At 37.3% G+C, this 20224-nt stretch overlaps 1 protein-coding gene across 2 annotated transcripts; it reads left to right on the top strand.

The window, feature by feature from the left end:
* Positions 1-23: 23 nt before the first annotated feature.
* LOC125241779 lies at positions 24-12524 on the top strand. Of its 2 annotated transcripts, XM_048150397.1 has the most exons (5): positions 24-330; positions 606-734; positions 8004-8150; positions 9298-9396; positions 12110-12524. In XM_048150397.1, the coding sequence occupies exons 1-5, from the start codon at positions 274-276 to the stop codon at positions 12116-12118; spliced, it is 441 nt and encodes a 146-aa protein (XP_048006354.1). In that variant the 5' UTR covers positions 24-273; the 3' UTR covers positions 12119-12524. The 2 variants fall into 2 exon arrangements, with proteins under 2 accessions (XP_048006354.1, XP_048006355.1); XM_048150398.1 differs by lacking the exons at positions 24-330; positions 606-734; positions 8004-8150; positions 9298-9396 and adding an exon at positions 10160-10588.
* The last annotated feature ends 7700 nt before the right edge of the window (positions 12525-20224 follow it).

Below are 20224 nucleotides of genomic sequence, written 5' to 3'. Positions count from 1 at the left end.
GACGATTGTTTGTCCATCTGTCACTGATACTGATAAGAAACACGCGTCAATATTGACGTTTCGATGTAAAAAACGAACATGCTTGTGGTTTAAACCGTAAAAACGCTCAACTTATTGGCTTTAATACCCGGCATCCAGGCCACACTTGTCAAAAAAAACATTTGACATAATAACATAACCTACAAAATATGAAAAATGGCGCGAACTGTCATTTTACATAGAATTTGATAAATTTGTATTTTGTTTTGCATACGCCGACTTAAAACTATCGCTATGCCGCTCGTAAAGGACTTATCGTATCGCGAAATGCCTTCTTCAGAAACAGCCAACGTAAGTGCTCTGAATTAATGTATATGAAATAGTTGCATTTGTATTGATTAATTTCATTGCAATGTTGTCAGTTTGCGGTGTTGATATTGATGCACTTATAAACAAGGCTGTGCGTGAGCCCTGCTGCACCTGCGCGGCCCGGGCCGGCAAGATAAGCTAGATTTTCATTCATAAGCTAACAGGACTTCGAGACGTCAGGTCGTTAGGAACTTTTGAAGTAATATAGTATATATAAAAGTGTTTAATAAATAATGTCCATGCTTCATCATCTACAGGCGGATTACCACGAGTTTTTGTCGTTGGGGAAGCTGATAGCGAAGATTACTAATCACCAGCAGACCGTCTTCCGGTGCCGGTCCGTCGGAGTCCTGTCCAACCAGGGGCTCGTCTACACTTTGGCTGACGTAAGTAACTTTAAATAGTTTTCAGTCTCATGTCGAAACCAGCTCATCTAAATCACTTTCCTCGGGAACATTTCTAATTTTCTTCATCATTATTATCATCTTCCTAGTTTTATTCTGGCATTTTGCCATGGCTCATAAAAACCTGCTTTGGTTGATTCTAATTTATTCTACACTTTTTTTATAAATTATGTGTCCACACAGGCTCGCTTGATACATTGCAATCGGCTTACGAAACTACTTAGAGAAGGTGTTCAACAACATTTTTTTTACTATCAAAATTTTTGAACCTCCTTATTCATCCAACATTATCTATCATATTCACATCTTTCTGTAATTCACAGATATGAAAAAAAAATGTGGCAAAAAGTAACTTTTTTAGAATGAAGTTTTATGAATAAATTTTTACCACATTATTTTGCTAAATTACTAATATATGGTTTATATATGGTTTTTAATACTTATAGTTTAGTTTGGTTGTTGGTTATCCAGGGTGTCCACTTTCTGGAAAGTCAGGGAAAGTCAGGGAAAAGTCAGTTAAGCTCATAGTGGTCATGGAAAGTCAGGGAAATGATTTGGAGGTCAGGGAAAAATTTGGCACCAAGAAAAAAAATCAAAAAGTATTGAAAAAATAATATGATTTCTTGGGTTGGCCACATCCATGACAGCAAAGATTTACTCGAAAGTTGCACCACAATGTCACCATGTAAAACATTCATAAGGTAGGTGCTTTTGCTAGGGTGATGTGAAAACGACAAAGACAAAGTTACTCGTTTTCATTTCAAGCCTGCTTTCCTGACTCTGCTCTGATAGACTAGGTACTCCATTTTGTTTGCTAAGTTATGTACATAATAACTACTACGGGACGTAAAAAAGGGGAAAAATTTTCGCGCTCGCTGCGCTCGCGCTTTTTTTTTGCATGCAGTGTCCAAAGGCGCCGAAACTCAAACTCGCTCTACCCTGATGTCCCTGATTGAAAGTGCACGGGCCGGCACTGGTATAGCCAAGTTTAATAGTTAACATAAAAGTATGAACTGCCTTGCAAATTTGTATATTTCGTACTTTAGAAAACAAACATATCCCAGAAAATAATTGGCTGTAACAGACGGACAGACAGACGCACGAGTGATCCTATAAGCGTTCCGTTTCTCCCTTTTGAGGAACGGAACCCTAAAAAAAATGCGTTTTTTCGAGTTTTTTTTTAAGACAAAAAAACTGTTTTTTTGCAACCCTAAGCAAAAGTGGTAAAAATATCATCATAGAATGAAAATTTGGTCAGGGAAATTTTCTTAAATAGTCATGGAAAGTCAGGGAAAAGTCAGGGATTTTTTTTTGGATTTAGTAGTGGACACCCTGTTATCACACTTGACAACTGCGGAAGGTTTTCCGAAAACTTCTATTTTTATACATCAACAGAGAATCAAAATAAAACATCAAGTTAACTAAAGCCTCTTAATCAATCAATAAATTTTATTTGTTAAACATAGGTACTGTACATAGGTGTTACAAAAATTTAATCATATTTATTACGGTCTGGCCTATTCGGTAGTGATTTTTCCTGCTAAGCTGATGTCTCAGGTTCAAATCCCGGTAAAGGCATTTATTTATATGATGAACATAGATATTTTGTTCCTGAGTCACAAATGTGTTCTATGTATTTATCCTATACACCGTGTTTCACTTAACACTAAAAACCTGAAAACAGTTTGTTCAGAATCGAGAGTAGAATCGATTGAGCTATATCTTGATGGGGGTAATATTTTTATTTAAATTAGTATTATTAGTTATTTTTTACGTACCCATTCTATTGTACTCGTAATACAACATTGTGTATATCGCATTGCTAGAGGTTGTTTACCTTTTTTCAGTATTTAGGGGTATTAATACTGGCCGGTTACTTGGACGATTATTTTTTCCGCTACTAGTTTGACGTTGTTTGTCAGTTTAATCTTAATGTTTATCATAAGTCATAACAAATTGAACTCGAACCTAATTACAACCTTGTCATTTTGAATATTGAGTTTATTTGCTTACTGCGATTACCTGTCCAATTTGAAGTTTACTGTGACAAAGCTTTAAAGTGTTTTACAGTGACATCTTAGCTGTCTATTGGTAAACCTTATGTTGTTGCAGTAACATACACAAATAAATAGTCTTATGGTTTATGATGGTAGTTAGCAATTATTTTATTGAGTGTAGAGCTAAAAGTCAAGTAGAGCTGTACAGAAAATTAAAAATTCAATTTAAAAAAAAGTAATGATCAGATTAAAAGATGAATACTCTAGATGAGTTTAAAAAAATAAAAATCAGTTGGGGTGTCTGAGGTTTTGAGTGATACCGGAAACACCGTGTATGAGTATATATAGACGACCGGTCTGGCTCAGTCGGTAGTGACCCTGCCTGCTGAGCCGCGGTCCCAGGTTCGAATCCCGGTAAGGGCATTTATTTGTGTGATGAGCACAGATATTTGTTCCTGAGTCATGGATGTTTTCTATGTATATAAGTATGTATTTATCTATTTAAGTATCTATCATCGCTTAGCACCCATAGTACAAGCTTTGCTTAGTTTGGGGCTAAGTTGATCTGTGTAAGGTGTCCCCCAATATTAAAAAAAAAAAAAAAAAATATACTGTCTCCTAGCACCATAGCTTTGCTTAGTTTGGGACTTAGTTGAGGGTGTAAGGTGTCCTCCAATATTTATTTATTTGTTCATACCTAGTATTCAAAATGTGCGAACTAAAATTACCTAGAAGTAGATTGTCACTACTTTGAAAAAAAAACATTGTATCTTCTTCCGTCAATGAAAAGAAAAATGTAATAAGTATGTATGCAATGCATATAGACTTACTGCGTTTTAACTTTGAGGAGCAGTGTGAGATAAGAGATTTTTTCAAAGTAGTGACTAGATATATTTGTTATTATGTGTATTTTGTCTTGCATATGTTCACGAATAAATGTTTATTCTATGTACCTCCCTAATGGGTCATGCCATGGACTACTGCTCCCCACAGGTAGTCCTTGGCATGACCCATATGCCCCTCCCCTCCCACGGCGAATTCTGTCCAGAGTACCTAGCCAACGTCACAACCGCTGACGGTACTATCACTATCGTAGCTCTCTATCGCAACAATTCGGAATGGTGATATAGAGAGATACATTTTAACAATATACGATAACGATATATTCAAATAATTTAATATAAGGATGTATGTACAGTCAACCAATTAGAACCCTGCCACCACCTCTGGCCACTCTAGAACCCTGTCGTATTGACACTCAGCTTTATTTGCTATAGCGGTCAGTTTGACCTTTATGTACTGTGAAAGGGTTCTATAGTGGCCTGGGATTCATATTGGTTGACTGTACTGACGTTAATATATCGCGATTGGCGACATGTTTGGAGTCATACGGAGAGCCATCATCAGGCATGAGTGCTCGCGGCGGCTAGACTCCGGGTCTAGACTTCATAGTTCCTAGAAATCCTTTGAGTAGCTTAATGTTACATAGACGCCTCCAGTTAGATCGAAATAGCTATTCTGAAAAATATACTGCTATAATGAATATTAGGAGGAACGCGCTTAAAACTTTTAGAATAGGGTGTTTGCCCGGACTCAAAATAAAATATGTTTTAACTAGAGATGGGCCGAATATTCGGTAAATATTCGGTATTCGGCATATTTGGCAAGTTTTTCAATGTTCGTATTCGGCCGAATAGTTCGGTTACATTGCCGAATATTTACCGAATAAACAAAGTACATAAATAATGTAAGTTGTGTCGTTTTTCAACGCATAATGACATCCTATTTCAGCATTCTAAGGAACTACCAAAGGGAGATAAAATGCGTTAAATATAAGTACCTACAATAATTATGTAAAACAGTAAAAATAACGTATCCCCAAAAAAAAAAACCAAAAATTTTCTTATGCCCTAAATTACAGGAACATTAAGAGCCTTAGTACTCATTACCAATCATTGAAAAGTATTTAACTCTAAGCCAGGATTTAAAATATGGCGGAACCGAATATTCGGCCGAATGTGCGGTTCGGTAACAGCTGAACCGAATGTTCGGCCGAATATTCGTATTCGGCAAAATCCGTATTCGGCCCATCTCTAGTTTTAACCAAATTTCTATTTAATAAGTCGGAGAGCATGTTAGTTATAAGGGTCTCGCGACCGCAGCGTCGGCCCAACTGTATGGCAAACTGGAAAAACGTCAACACTATCAGCCCAGCTCCCCCAGGGTGGCTAGGTGTTTTGGATGTGGGTGGATGTTACGAGTATAAGCAACCAGCTATACCGCTATATTGATATTGATTTATTAAGACATTCACACAATGTACCTACCAAGAATTCTAGGTATTTTGTATAGGACATTCTTCCACAGATTGATTTAGTCCCACTGTAAGCTCAAGAAGGCTTGTATTGTGGGTACTCAGACAACGATACACGTAATATATAAATACTTATATATATATACATAGAAAACATCCATGACTCAGGGAACAAAATATCTGTGCTCATTAGAAAAATAAATGCCCTTACCGGGATTCGAACAAAATATACAAATGCTTACATAGAAAACATCCATGACGACCGGTCTGGCGCAGTCGGTAGTGAACCTGCCTGCTACGCCGCGGTCCCGGGTTCGAATCCCGGTAAGGGCATTTATTTGTGTGATGAGCACAGATATTTGTTCCTGAGTCATGGATGTTTTCTATATATTTTCTATGTATAAGTATTTGTATATTATATATATCGTTGTCTGAGTACCCACAACACAAGCCTTCTTGAGCTTACCGTGGGCCTGAGTCAATCTGTCTAAGAATGTCCTATAATAATATTTATTTATTTATGACTGAGGCTTAGCAGGCAGGTTTACTATACTATATCACTACCGACTAGGCCAGACCGTAAACTAGTATCTTATCTGGGCATGTTCGCGAGAACAATCACCAAAAATATTTTTTCTAAGGCAGGTAAATTAATGTTTTTCCTAGTCAGAATCATGAGCCCGTTCGATCTAGGGCAAAAAACAAGAGACAAAAATGTTCAATTATTTTGCATACTTTCCACTTTGTAACCGCTGTACAAAATGTTTGAAAAATGGTAACGAAGTGGAAAAATTAAATTTAGCACGTTTTTTTACCTGGTAGTATCGAAAGGGCTCGTGATTCTGAGTAGGAAAAACATTAAATTTACCTATTTTTGAAAAAAAAAATTTTTTGAATCTTCTTTCGCGAAAATACCCATTTCTTACTATTATCATCGAGTAAAAAAAATAATGCTGCTGGGTGGTTCCTCATAATGAACTTAACGACGTGTAGAATTTAACGGAAAAGAAACAAACATGGTGTATATCTAGGTATACATATTATGTAGTTATCTAAGTCGCCACTAATGCGTCTATTCAGTATATTATATACTATATAGCGTATACCTGGAACAGTAATGTAATATCCGATGTGTGGAGTGGTGTGGGTGGCGGGTGACACGTCCTTCTAAGGCCGGAGTAGTCCGGACGCTTTACCATGAGATATTGACTTTTTTCAAGACGTTACTCCATTGCTTAAACATTTGAATATGGTTTATTACAATTAATTGCGTCTGGTTGAGGTAATTGGTGACCGAAGAGCTGGCGACTTCCTCGCACAACGTATCAGCATTGCGATACAGCGAGGAAATGTCGCCAGTATCCTTGGTACAATGCCTCAAGGGCCTATTTTAGACATTAGCTAGCTTTTAGGTTTAGTCTTAGTTTCTTATATAATTATGTAAATATGTTTTAGGGTTGCAAAAAAACGGGTTTTTTCCGGCTTGAAACAAAACATGAAAAAAACCGCGAAAAAAGACCAGTTTTTTCTGGAGTATGTTTTTTTTTCTAAAGGACGAAATCTAAAAAATTTCAAAACAGTTTTATACGGTACTTTGTGTTAACTATTAAACAAATATTAACTTTAATTTCTGGTTTTATAAAACTAACATTGACACAATCTGTAGTTAGTAGTTGTTGCTATTCACTGTTAGCAACACCACCGCCTCTCCACGCTCCACGCCGCATCGGGGATTCCCCAATAAACGTTTGCATACTGAATGTTTATCCAATTAAAATGTACGTTATTGTTATTGAAACGTTACAAATCACGAAAAAAAATGATTGTCGTATTATTTGTTCATCTGGAAAAGACCGTATTTAGAAAAAAATACGGAACCCTAAAAACCATGATGCTCGGTTTTTTTTACAATTCTGAAAAAAAAGTTACCCTAAACCCCCTCCCTCAGTCAGCATAAAAAGACATTACGGATGATATTATCTAGTCACATATTGTTATATAACATTTATGAGAGTCAGTGTGGAAGCAACATTAGAAGATACTTTTCCTCGATCTATGAAACCTGTGAAGTCTATAGTCTCATGGTTTGTTGGTTTTTAACCCCCAACGCAAAAACGACGGGGTGTTATAAATTTGACGTGACTGTCTGTCTGTCTGTGTGTGTGTCTGTCTGTAGCATCGTAGCTCCCGAATTGATGAACCGATTTCGATTTAGTTTTTAGGGTTCCGTAGTCAACTAGGAACCCTTATAGTTTCGCCATGTCTGTCTGTCCGTCCGTCCGTCCGTCCGCGGATAATCTCAGTAACCGTTAGCACTAGAAAGCTGAAATTTGGTACCAATATGTATATTAATCACGCCAACAAAGTGCAAAATGATAAATAATAAAAAATGAATAAGGGTTTACTAAGATCGTTTTTTGATAATATTAATATTCTCGGAAATAATCGCTCCTAAAGGAAAAAAAGTGCGTCCCCCCCCCCTCTAACTTTTGAATCATATGTTTAAAAAATATGAAAAAAATCACAAAAGTAGAACTTTATAAATACTTTCTAGGAAAATTGTTTTGAACTTGATAGGTTCAGTAGTTTTTGAGAAAAATACGGAAAACTACGGAACCCTACACTGAGCGTGGCCCGACACGCTCTTGGCCGGTTTTTTTTTTATATTATAAATATGTAGGTACATCATAATTAGGGGTGTTATAAGTTTGACGTGTCTGTCTATCTGTCTGTGTGTGTGTCTGTCTGTGGCATCGTAGCTCCCGAATTGATGAACCGATTTCGATTTAGTTTTTTTTGTTTGAAAGGTGAGTTAGTCGGGAGTGTTCTTAGCCATGTTTAATGAAAAAATCGGTCGGGGGTTTTTCAAAATGTTAATTTTATGGTTAGATTATAAAAACGGCGGTGTGACGGCGGTGAAAACAACATTGTGTTTTTTAGATCGACGACAGGGCCACAGCTATCCGGGTGTCTCTGCGTTACATGAAAGCGAGTGCGCCGTATTCGGGGAAACCGTACATTGCGCAGATTTTCGGCTTCGCGCATTGGTTTTGTGATACCCCTATTCTGTACGCCATCAATATCAAGGTAACTATAACTCCGTGTTCGTGTATTGTATAGTATTTGTTTATTTGCTAAACTCAAACTCATATTCTTGCTCCTCCACCATCTATCTACTTCTAAATTATACGGCAACTCTTTTACCTTCCGGGCTGTACGGTTGTGGAATTCCTGACCAGTAGATCACTAGCAAAGTCTCTTCCAATTTTCAAAAATCAGCTTAACTGATACTATATATCTCTATCTTAAGTTGCAATTTTTATTTATTATGTGTAAGGTATATTGACGACCGGTCTGGCCTAGCGCGTAGTGACCCTGCCTGCTACGCCGCGGTCCCGGGTTCGAATCCCGGTAAGGGCATTTATTTGTGTGATGAGCACAGATATTTGTTCCTCAGTCATGGATGTTTTCTATGTATATAAGTATTTGTATTTTATGTATATCTTTGTCTGAGTACCTGCAACACAAGCCATCTTGAGCTTACCGTGGGGCTCAGTCAATCTGTGTAAGAATGTCCTATAATCTGAAATAATCCAGCTCCAGCTTCCAGTATCCAGCTTTGGACACTTGGAGGCCTTGGTCATTTTTTCTTTGTATATGACATTTATTTCAGTTTATAGTTAAAATAGTAAAGTGTGTCTACTAAAAATGCAAATTAAATTATTTTCTATGAGGATAATTTAATTTGTTCTAAGAATGTCCTATAATATTTAATTATTTATTATATTTATTTATGTATTCGTTATATATGTTTTTGTTCTTGCACTGCCTGTTAGCTTTTGTTTCTGTTCCGTTTTTCCAGTTACCCTAAGGTTGTCTGGAAGAGATCGCTTTTTAGCGATAAGACCTTCTGTATATTAAATTTTTACATGTAGAATGGTGCAATAAAGAATATTTACTTACTTACTCCGTCATCCCGGTTGAGCTTAAAATTTTGCACACATATGTAAACGTGACAACGTAATATTATGGTATCATGGAGCTGATCTGATGATGGAGCAGAAAGGTGGTCATAGGAACTCTGTTATGAAACGTCGTATCCCATCGAGTAAGGGGTCTTTAGAAATGTCTCGGAGAGCAGTAGATGACTGTTGAAAGAAAGGTACAGTCGGCGATAAAAGTTTGTGCCAAAAATGAAATATTTGCAAAAAACTTATTTTTAAATTTGTTTCAGGAAGTACAGCCACCTCTGGCTAAGAAACTTTGCTATACAATGGAATGGATTGTGAATACCCATAAATTAATAAGCCAAGAGAGGCGGGAAAGGAGGAAGGTAAATTTAATGTCCAGTTAAGTTGTCCCTTTCGTTCTTGCTCCAAATAAGGCAAGAGTGAAAGAGAAGGCCTGGCGGCGTTTTTTACTCCAGGGTGCCTAGCTAGTGTCTCCTCTGTCTTTTCTGTAGTGGCGCGGCGGAGTCAGACTGCGGCGCTTTTCCATCGCCACTTAGCGATTCTCACTTCGGCTAGGTCAACGGGTATGTTGTCAAAGTGTATAGGAACAATCCTGAAAAAATATTTTATATGAGATATTTATACAATATACTTGCAATTTTAACTATAAAACTCCCGTGAGACTCAACATATTTAAAAATATTTTAAGCGGGTTACTCACGTGTTAGGTCGATATAGCGTTCGACATGTTTATGCGTAACATGCGTCGCGCTCTCGACATGTAAAGGCGGGGTCGCTACTCTTGAGAAAGATCCTCGAAAATGGATCGAAACATGTCGAACGCTATAACGACTTAACATGAGAGTAACCCGCTTAAAATATTTTTAAATATACTTGCAATACCTAAGTGTAAAACCTGTGCTTCGGAGCGGAGCGTGCGGTAAGGCTAGCGAGCGTAGGTCCACTCTATGCAGCGTCGTCTCAGGTCAGGACACGTGTAATGTATGAGCTTCAATTGTTTGACATGGACGCCTCGCGCCCCGCCCCGCACAACGCCCAATGTGGCCGCGCACTCAGGCCTTAGTCTTACACTAACATAGATAAGAGCGTGTTCGCGATTGTCCTCAGAGGCGGGCACCACACACCGTTACCAGTATGAATGCGTCTACAAGTTCCGCAGGCACATCTGGAACTGATCAAACCAACCAAGCTGACACCATGGCGGAGAGACACTTAAAAAATCAAATCAAATTATACTTACAAATTCAAGATATCGTTAGCATAGCTAGCATAGCTATAGATCAAATGACCTGCGAGGAAATCGAGGCATCGGCTCGCATGTGCGAGAGCGGCCAATTAGAAACCATGCCGATCTTAGTCGAGTCGAGTGACCAAGTCGATATAGATCCTGAGCCAGTGCAACAGTTAGAAATGCCGGACGAACTGCCTGTGCCAATGCCTAGGTTCGTAGACCGCGTTCATATGTGGCCAACGGACCAGGTGATTCGTTTCCTCACGGGGTTGCCAACGACTATTCCAGGGGTCTGCCATTGGTGCAATTATAATTTTCTTCAGGTATTAAGTTCTAAAGATCCATATAGTTTAGAGATTAGACGATTCGGAAGACATTATATTTTGTTATTAACAGGACAGCGCCAAATATATCAAGGTCCAGAAACCTCACACGTGACCCTAACTGTAAGGAATATTTAATTTTTTTTTCATTTCATTTATTTAATATGTGCGAACCGCTAGTTTAGATTACGATCTGGGGCAAAGACTGGACTATTACGACCATTTTATTACGACGCTTATGTCAACGCTCAGCGCAATTTATATGACGTGCCTCAATCGAGCTATGTTTATTTATTATCAATATGAAGCGGGTAATATGGAGTTAGGCGAAACTTCACGAGCGGGTGAAATGGCTCCACTTTTTCCGGTATGGGTGAAAACTAATACCCTAGCAGATGTTGTCACTTTCTTAGCGAATGTTGTTGTGGCTTCCAGTTTGTAAATGTAATTTTGATTTTTCTCTATTTGGTTTCCATTTCGACATGTTCATTTCATAGGAATCAATATTTGTCGTGTGTTTTTTTCTTTTAAACTGTGTTATTTTACGAGTATATTGTTGTTGTAGACCTAATGCACCCCAGAGGTGCAAAGGCCTTCATGTAACTGGTCCATTTTTCGATGTTTTACAATGATTGCATTATTAAATAGAGTGTCCACCGGTTATATATGGTAGGCGTGTTCAGTGGATACATGTAGAACTCAACATCATAGTGTAATAATGGAAAAAATGGATTTGTTACAATTGCCCCCTAGTCGAGATTTGCCCCGCTGTACCATATACAAATTTATTAGAAAAGCTACCCTTCCGTTTCTAATCAATGGCATGTTTTTTTTCTACTTCCAGAATTGTATATTTACTCGTATAATAGTTATTTGTTATACAAGGGGGCAAAGTTGTATTTTAACGCCGAGTGTGGAATTGAAAAACGAGCAAGTGAAAGGATTCTATAGTTGAACCACGAGCGAAGCGAGTGGTTCGAGAATAGAATCCTGAACTTGCGAGTTTTTTAACACACGAGAAGTAAAATTCATTTGCACCCGAGTGTAACACAAAACTTTTCCCCTCACTGTAGCGAGGAAATTACAACGCAAAAAATGCGTTTCTCACTGCTTCCAGTAGTTCCACAGGTGGTCAATCATCTTTATTACTAGATTCACCTACTTTTATCAATTTTAAAGCAGTTATTTTGACTTTATTCAAAGTCAAATTACTTTACCCACTAGTTGATAAAATGCGTTTTTACCCGCTGGTATTAAAGGACAAAACACGTGTTTCCGAGCTAGTGAGGGGAAAAAGCTATTTATTTTTTTTTATATGCCCAATGTGCTTAACAATATACAGAGCTTCAAAATTGCATGGAGAAAATACGAATTCATTGATAAATTCTGTACAATTTTAAATTAATTTCACCTTGTTTTTATTTTAAAAATAATTTAATTCAATCAACTAAATTCACTCAAATTCACCAGAAAGTTGAATCCTATTGAAAACACAGCACTAATTTAAGTTTACCTTTTCAGGACGAATGACGATTCTACCAAGGCGAGTGGTACACTCGTCCCCAGCCCACTGAGTACGCAGTCGAGTGGCCCGTCCCCCCACCCAACCCCCCTATGTTAGAGAATGTACCCGTCCACGAGTATACGATGTGCTGTTGCAGGGAAGACGTATACAGGGCTTCGAGTCCGCTCGATTTCGATCTCTCCTTGATCGATTACGAACAGTTTAAAAAAGATGCGACTGATCCGATAGATTGGATCGATTACAGTATGCTATAGTCGATGTCGATCAGTGAGACATCGATTATTCACAGTTTGGGCGAGTCGTTTGAGATAAATTGACATTAGTATTGTATTTACGACTAAGCGACAGTGAAAACAAAAAAAAAAACAATAAGGCAAGTCAAATCTCGACTAGGGAGCAAATGTAACTGGTCCATTTTTTCCATGTTTTAGAATGTTTGCATTATTAAATAGAGTGTCCACCGGTTATATATGGTAGGCGTGTTCAGTGGATACATGTAGAACTCAACAATCAACATCATAGTGTAGTAATGGAAAAAATGGATCAGTTAGAATGGCCCCCCAGTCGAGATTTGCCCCGCTGTACCATGTGTGACTTTAAATCCGGACTATCATGAGCTTAATAAATTTCAACAATATCTATCCTACGAATAAATAAAAATAAAATCTATATTATGTGCGTTAGTGTCAAGTAAAATACTCTGTGATTATATTAACCTTGCATTTTAATATGCTAGTTATTTCGAGTTGACGGAGCCAATAATATCACTAATATCAGTGTCTGCGTGAGAGTTAAGGCATCTATAACTAATAATTATAATCAAAACAGAAAAAATCAAATGTGCTAACTATCATCCTCTACCTTGCGTTATCCCGGCATTTGCCACGGCTCATGGGAGCTTGGGGTCCGCTTTGACAACTAATCCCAAGATTTGGCGAAGGCACTGGTTTTACGAAAGCGACTGCCATCTGACCTTCCAACCCGAAGGATAACTAGGCCTTATTGGAATTAGGCCGGTTTCCTCACGAGGTTTTTTTCTTTCACCGAAGAGCGACTGGCAAATATCAAATGACATTTCGCACATAACTATAATTAAGGATTGTGTAATAGTTATTTGTTATACAAGGGGGCAAAGTTGTATTTTAACACACGAGAAATAAAATACATTTGCACCCGAGTGTAACACAAAACTTTTCCCCTCACTATAGCGAGGAAACTACAACGCAAAAAATGCGTTTATCACTGCTTCCACAGGTGGTAAATCATCTTTATTACTATATTCACCTACTTTTATCAATTTGGCGAAGGCACTGGTTTTAAAGCAGTTATTTTGACTTTATTCAAGGTCAAATCCCTTTACCCACTAGTGGATAAAATGCGTTTTTACCCGCTGGTATTAAAGGACAAAACACGTGTTTTCGAGTTAGTGAGGGGAAAAAATAATAAAAATATTTCCGGGAAGTAATTGAATTGTATTATTATAGTACTCATACTCATACACTAAGTTATTGGATAAAGGGTAATTAGGTTAACTTGACCACATGGTGGATAAAGCTCAATTTAAAAGTATAAACACTAGGCCAAAAAATACTTGTTATATTTGGGGCAAATCTTTTTTTTAAATTATATAATATTTTTAGTCTCTATAGTAATATTTTAGTATGTACTAGTTTGTATTGTATGTCTTTGGCAGGGTAAAATTGTCCATAAGTTTTAAATGAAAAAGGGCTTTACATAATTAAGTAAATTGTTGAATCGAAAATTATTTAATATATTTACCTTACGCTAGTAAGTTATCAAAAATGTTATATGTGTAGGTAGTAATGGAAACCGACCCTGTCTACAAATTGTTACTTTTAAGTATTTGACATACCTACCAGTGGCGCAGCGTGAACATTTTCGTTGGCAAAGCCGGAGGAGTTTTCGGGATCTGTTTTGTATGAACTTAGAGATACTGGAGAATTTTAAGGACCTGTTGGGAATCGAGTTGTATCGACGCTACGCCACTGATACCTACTCACACTAACATAATAGATTTAAACGTGTCCACATCCACATAGTTGAAAGAGCCAGTCGAACTTAGTAACATTCCCTGCTTAGCCGACGATCCTGGGTTCGAATCCTGGTGAGGGCATTGGTTTGTGTGATGAACACAGACATTTTTTCCCGAGTTATAGATGTTATAATATACCTATGTGTAAGATGTCTCCGTACTTATAAATGTGTTCTAGATCTAATATGTTAATTCGACGTGTTAATAGTTATTTGTTATACAAGGGGGCAAAGTTGTATTTTAACGCCGAGTGTGGAATTGAAAAACGAGCAAGTGAAAGGATTCTATAGTTGAACCACGAGCGAAGCGAGTGGTTCGAGAATAGAATCCTGAACTTGCGTGTTTTTTAACACACGAGAAGTAAAATACATTTGCACCCGAGTGTAACACAAAACTTTTCCCCTCACTATATCGAGGAAACTACAACGCAAAAAATGCGTTTCTCACTGCTTCCAGTAGTTCCAACAGGTGGTAAATCATCTTTATTACTAGATTCACCTACTTTTATCAATTTTAAAGCAGTTAATGTGACTTTATTCAAGGTCAAAATACTCTACCCACTAGTGGATAAAATGCGTTTTTACCCGCTGGTATTAAAGGACAAAACACGTGTTTCCGAGCTAGTGAGGGGAAAAATTAAATATATTCTGTGTGTAACTTTCTCTTATAATACATACATATACATCGATAAATATAGTATACTAATAAGGTTTGACATAACTATGACAATATAATGATAATACATGTATAAAACTACAATGAAATAATTCTATACTCGCGTTAAGGTCTATGAGACCATATAGTCTATTCTTGGGTCCTATCTACATTTATTTTATTACTTATACTATTAATTTATTAGGTATATGTATAAAGTTCCTTGTTATTTCACTACTTAATCTGTTTTATGACCCTGCACCAACACTATCTCTCGGTTTAACCCATGGTTGACTGGTAGAGAATGCCTGCTAGCATTAAGTCCGCCATTTGTATTTTTTTAATAGTGCAATAAAGTTTTAATAAATAAATAATGAGTACCAACTCCCTATCTGATGATAATAAAAGTCCATTAGATTTATTCGTGTTTACACGTTGAAATTAAACTACATCTTATTGTTATTTAATAAATACGTTTAAAAAAAAATATTATATCTGTACTTAAGTATTGTTTAAAATGAATTTAACTGTAATCTCTGCAAAATAATCTGACAACCAGAGTCAATATTTCCAAATGATGATTCTATGACCTAAAGTAAAAAACTTCAACGTAAGTTAGCAGCGCTTGTGACTTGTTTTGACAGCTTCGCCGGTGCAAATGTTATTTCAAATGTCTTAACGATGGAATAGGATACTTGATTACCGTTCAAATCAGTCCCTTTCTGGATATGTCAAAACAATTACGATTACCTTAACTATATAATACAATGACGTCACGGTAACTTATCTTTGACCAAAGACATATGTAACTCCGTATAGACGGATAGTCTAAGAAAAAAACGTACCTCGAAGCCATAGAGAAAAAGGTACGGTGGACTAGATGGGGTTACACCACTTACACCTTTGGGGAACGCTTGGCTAGATGGTGCTAATATTAATATTTGACATTTTAACACATATCATATGGGCCAAATTGTCAAAACTTAAGCTTGTGTTGAGAGATGGCAGTCTATACACTGTGATTAGTGATTACACATTTTACTTTGACAGTAACTCTCTATAATACTCGATCCTCTTTGTCTTTGACTCTAGCTATCTCTTGGCTTGTGGGTAGAAAACGAATTTCACCATTCATCTTCTGACTGTCTATAGACCAATATGTAGTTAATTAATTAAATTTAATTTTAATTATAAACTGGCCAGTGATTGACCTTAGTCGCACCTGATAGAAAGTGACGACAAGGCCGAGGTTGTAGCTCACTGGTTCAGTAATAGCCTATTCACTCTTGACTTGAATTCACCCAGATTGTATTCGCCCGGGAATACAGATGATGTTATAGTTACTGTACCTAAAGATAGTTTATGACATTTATATGTGTTAAAATAATATTGAGATACTACCTAATTGAAGGGGCAGTGTGTTTAGAATGTTCCTATCTGTTTGTGTGATGAACACAGGTTGAATGTTTTCTATGTATACACGGTGCTCGTGAGCATTGCGAGAGATTTTAACCACGCTTTTCTGAGGCTAAAAGAAAAAAAATTCTGATGAGGAAATATTGCATTTTTTTAAAATATTTTTGAATATATTTTCACATAAAAAGTAAATGTTATCCATAAAACTGGCACTTAAAATGAGTTTTAACGTTTTTTTTTTGTAAAAACCTCATTTTTGAAAGGTTCTACTTCTCACTTTTTGATATCTATCAATGAAGATAGTGAGACTATTCTCCATAATGGCATCAACGCCGTTAGAAAAGACTTTTACTGAGTAACAATAAGATTTTTTTTTCAATAATAGAATTGGTAATAACTCTGAAACTAGGCGAAATTGAGAAAATCATATATTAATGTCATGATTTTTCTCGTAATGCTCACGAGCACCGTGTATAAGTATGTAGTTTTCCATATGTATATCGTCGCCTAGCACCCATAGTGCTTTGCTTAGGGCTAGGTTGATTTGTGTAAGATGCCCCTCAATATTTATTTATTTGAAGCGTTTACAAAGAGCGCGTGGTCACCCAGGTCACCAGACATATGGCAAATACTTAAAATGTCACAATTTGAGCAGCGTAATTGAGTAGCATATAATACCAGTGATGTATATATGCATCATACATTTTTAACTCTATTGACAGGTCAAAACTTTGTCAAGGTCATGCATTTAAGGGTTAATTAGTAAAACCCCAGGCCCTGGCAGGCGAGCACGGTCGCGTCATAAACGATGTAACGTCAGGCCGTCCTCTTTGCACTATTTGTATTAAGTGCGATGGGGACGCAACGATGCGATAAAGTTTATCCCACTAGTGTGCTACGCCACTACGCCCGCTGGTTCCTAATAAATATTCCTTTATTACACGAGTTGTAGCTGTGAATGTTGACACAACTGTAGGCCTAGCACATGGTTGCCGCGAGATAGATCACACGTCTTCTTTTAACTGTATTAATGACATAAGGACGGGTAGTCTATCTCGCGGCAATCATGTGCTGACCCTGCTGGATCAAGCGTTTGCGTTCCCATACTAAACTGTGGGCAATCATATGTGTGGTGACTTTGTGTTAGCTTGAATGCGCCGTATAGTAGTTGAGGTCAACCAATTTGAATCATAGGCCACTCTAGAACCCTGTCTTATTGACACCGTGCATTATTGGCCATAGAAGTTACTTTTGACGTTGACTGTGAAAAGGTTCTACAGTGGCCTAGAATGCAAATTGGTTGACTGCACATAAACTCACTGCACCTTCATTAGTTTATCCAATAATTCCGATTTCAAAGATTTAATCGTGTTGTGATTGTGAATCTGTGGATCGATATTTAATGTTAAATGTTCAATAAATAAATGTGGTGAAGACTTTGTTTCATTTATGTATCTTCATAATGTTGGTATACCTACCCTCTCACAGTGTGGGATCAGACCTCATTTTGACCATGGTCTGTTTATAGTAAAAACCGGTAGCCTAGACCAAAACAATGCTACGACTAAAACTCCCGAATGTCAAATATGACTAGTTACGAGAAATTATTTTTTTAAATTTAGGGCAAATGTACCCGAAAATTGACTAAAACTCAAAATATCCTGAGAACGGTATCGATCCATTATCAAAAAACACTTTTAAGAGAACTTATAGAACTAGCAATATACTATCGTATGGAATAATCAGCACAGTCCTAACATCATTCATATCGGTATTAGAACCAAACCAAATAACATGCTTCATCCTAGACTGCATCGGCACTTTCCATCAGGTGAGATTGCGGTCAAATGGTTTACCTGTTCCTCACAAAAAAAAAAAAAGTCATTTTCGATTTTGATTTTTTTTCTCGAAAGTTCCTGTATATTAGCATTTCTTTTATTTTTTTACTGAAAGGTGATTAGCGTCCCTATATGCCATAATTATTGCATTAAGCAATTCCATAGGATCTAGAAATTATGGTGTGCTTAATTACTCTATGGGGATTTTATATTTGGCACTTTGTATTCACAGCTGTGTTGTTGACTGTACGTTCGAGGTAAGTTCTAACTCGCCGCCGCGGCCATATTTGCCATAAAGAGATACTTAAATAAATATGTTTTAGTTTAGAGAATGTGGCATTAAATTTGGGGCAAAATGGCGGGGCGTGTGGCGTGCATATCAAACAATTGAAGCTCATACAAGTGTCCTGAGTCGACGCTGTATAGCGCGCACGCGGGCAAGCCCGCTCCGCTGCACGCCCCGCCGACCGAACGTCCACTCGCCTTACGGCTCAGCCACGACATTGGTCTAAGCGCGACAGCGGTGAGCGGCAGCCATACGTGCGAATGAAAAGTCCCATCGCTGTGTCTCGCTCCAATGTATGGCCGCCGCTCACCGCTGTCGCGCTTAGACCAATGTCGTGGCTGAGCCGTTAGTACTGCGTTTTCACATTATCCGATGCGACATCGGAAGTAGGACCGTTATGTCCGTTATCCCATACAGTTAAGCCGCCATCTTTGATATTTGCCTTTGAAATCCTGCCGACATTGCGACACTTGCAAGTTATGATTGGCCGTCGAGATAAATAATAAAACAACGTATGAATGTCTTTTATATTTACAAATATATCGCCACCCAGGCCATCCCTAAACACAAATAGAAACACCGTTTAAATACATTAAATATTTCCACTACCAAGACAAAGGTAGGACAGAAGCCACTTTCAAAATATGGAACAAATCTAATATTATTTAGATTTGTTTAAAAAAACACTTATAAGTAATAAAACAATTAACAGTGATGAAAAAAAAAACATGTAGCGTAAGGCAGCCGTTTGACAGCCGACGCGAAGCGAGAAACCAAGTCGCCCACATTTTTAGGGAATGAAAAAAGAACCTACAGCATAAATATACGTAAAATTATATCTTTTAACATGGGAAATACATTCCTTTGGCGAGCCATTAAAGTAAATTTTTCGTCGGCTGTCAAACTGCTGCTTTATAAATTTAGAAACATACTTATTTAAAGTAAAGATGCGTGGTGATAATAACAAAATACAAATCAGCTATGGTCTATGTTAAAATCAAGCTAGGTTGGAAATAAATTCATTTTATAGATAGGTCCCACCGCGAGCTAGTAAGCTATGAGCTATCGGCTATAAAAACGAAGAAAAGGTAATCACTCCCGTGCAAATAAAAGAGACACGGCGATATTAATAGCCCACCGCTGGGCGAGTAACTATAAAATAAACATCGCCGTGTCTCTTTTATTTACACGGGAGTGATTATCTTTTGTTCGTGCTTGTAGCCGGTAGCTCATAGTTTACTAGCTCGCGGTGGGACCAGTGTCTATAGGTGCATTTTATCGAACAGATTTTATTTCCACTTCCGACAATATTGGATTCAAAATTCATGTTGGATTTTTTTTATTACTGCCTGAATGATAGTTCAAGTACCTATCTTTTGGCAATATTATATTTCCAAATAAATTAATGGCAAGTGCTCCATATAAAAATGAACTGTCTTGAGGACCATAATTTGCCAGACTGGATTTAAGCAAAGGTTTGTGCAATTACTAAAAATAGTTATTTGTTATACAAGGGAGCAAAGTTGTATTTTAACGCCGAGTGTGGAATGCGAGTGAAAGGATTCTATAGTTGAACCACGAGCGAAGCGAGTGGTTCAAGAATAGAATCCTGAACTTGCGAGTTTTTTAACACACGAGAAGTAAAATACATTTGCACCCGAGTGTAACACAAAACTTTTCCCCTCACTATAGCGAGGAAACTACAAAGCAAAAAATGCGTTTATCACTGCTTCTAGTAGTTCCACAGGTGGTAAATCATCTTTATTACTAGATTCATCTACTTTTATCAATTTTAAAGCAGTTAATTTGACTTTATTCAAGGTCAAATTACTTTACCCACTAGTGGATAAAATGCGTTTTTACC

Source organism: Leguminivora glycinivorella, chromosome Z (genome assembly GCF_023078275.1).
Source record: "Leguminivora glycinivorella isolate SPB_JAAS2020 chromosome Z, LegGlyc_1.1, whole genome shotgun sequence".
In the NCBI taxonomy this organism is placed as follows: domain Eukaryota; kingdom Metazoa; phylum Arthropoda; class Insecta; order Lepidoptera; family Tortricidae; genus Leguminivora; species Leguminivora glycinivorella.
Note: the sequence above shows the minus strand (reverse complement) of the source record. Positions and strands in the feature narration are given on the sequence as shown.

Excerpts from the sequence above, each read along its gene's own strand:
- LOC125241779 (XM_048150397.1), top strand. The coding sequence starts at position 274 with ATGCCGCTCGTAAAGGACTTATCGTATCGCGAAATGCCTTCTTCAGAA. Across the intron at positions 735-8,003 it reads TCGTCTACACTTTGGCTGAC|ATCGACGACAGGGCCACAGC; the intron begins GTAAGTAACTTT and ends TGTGTTTTTTAG. Across the intron at positions 8,151-9,297 it reads TGTACGCCATCAATATCAAG|GAAGTACAGCCACCTCTGGC; the intron begins GTAACTATAACT and ends AATTTGTTTCAG.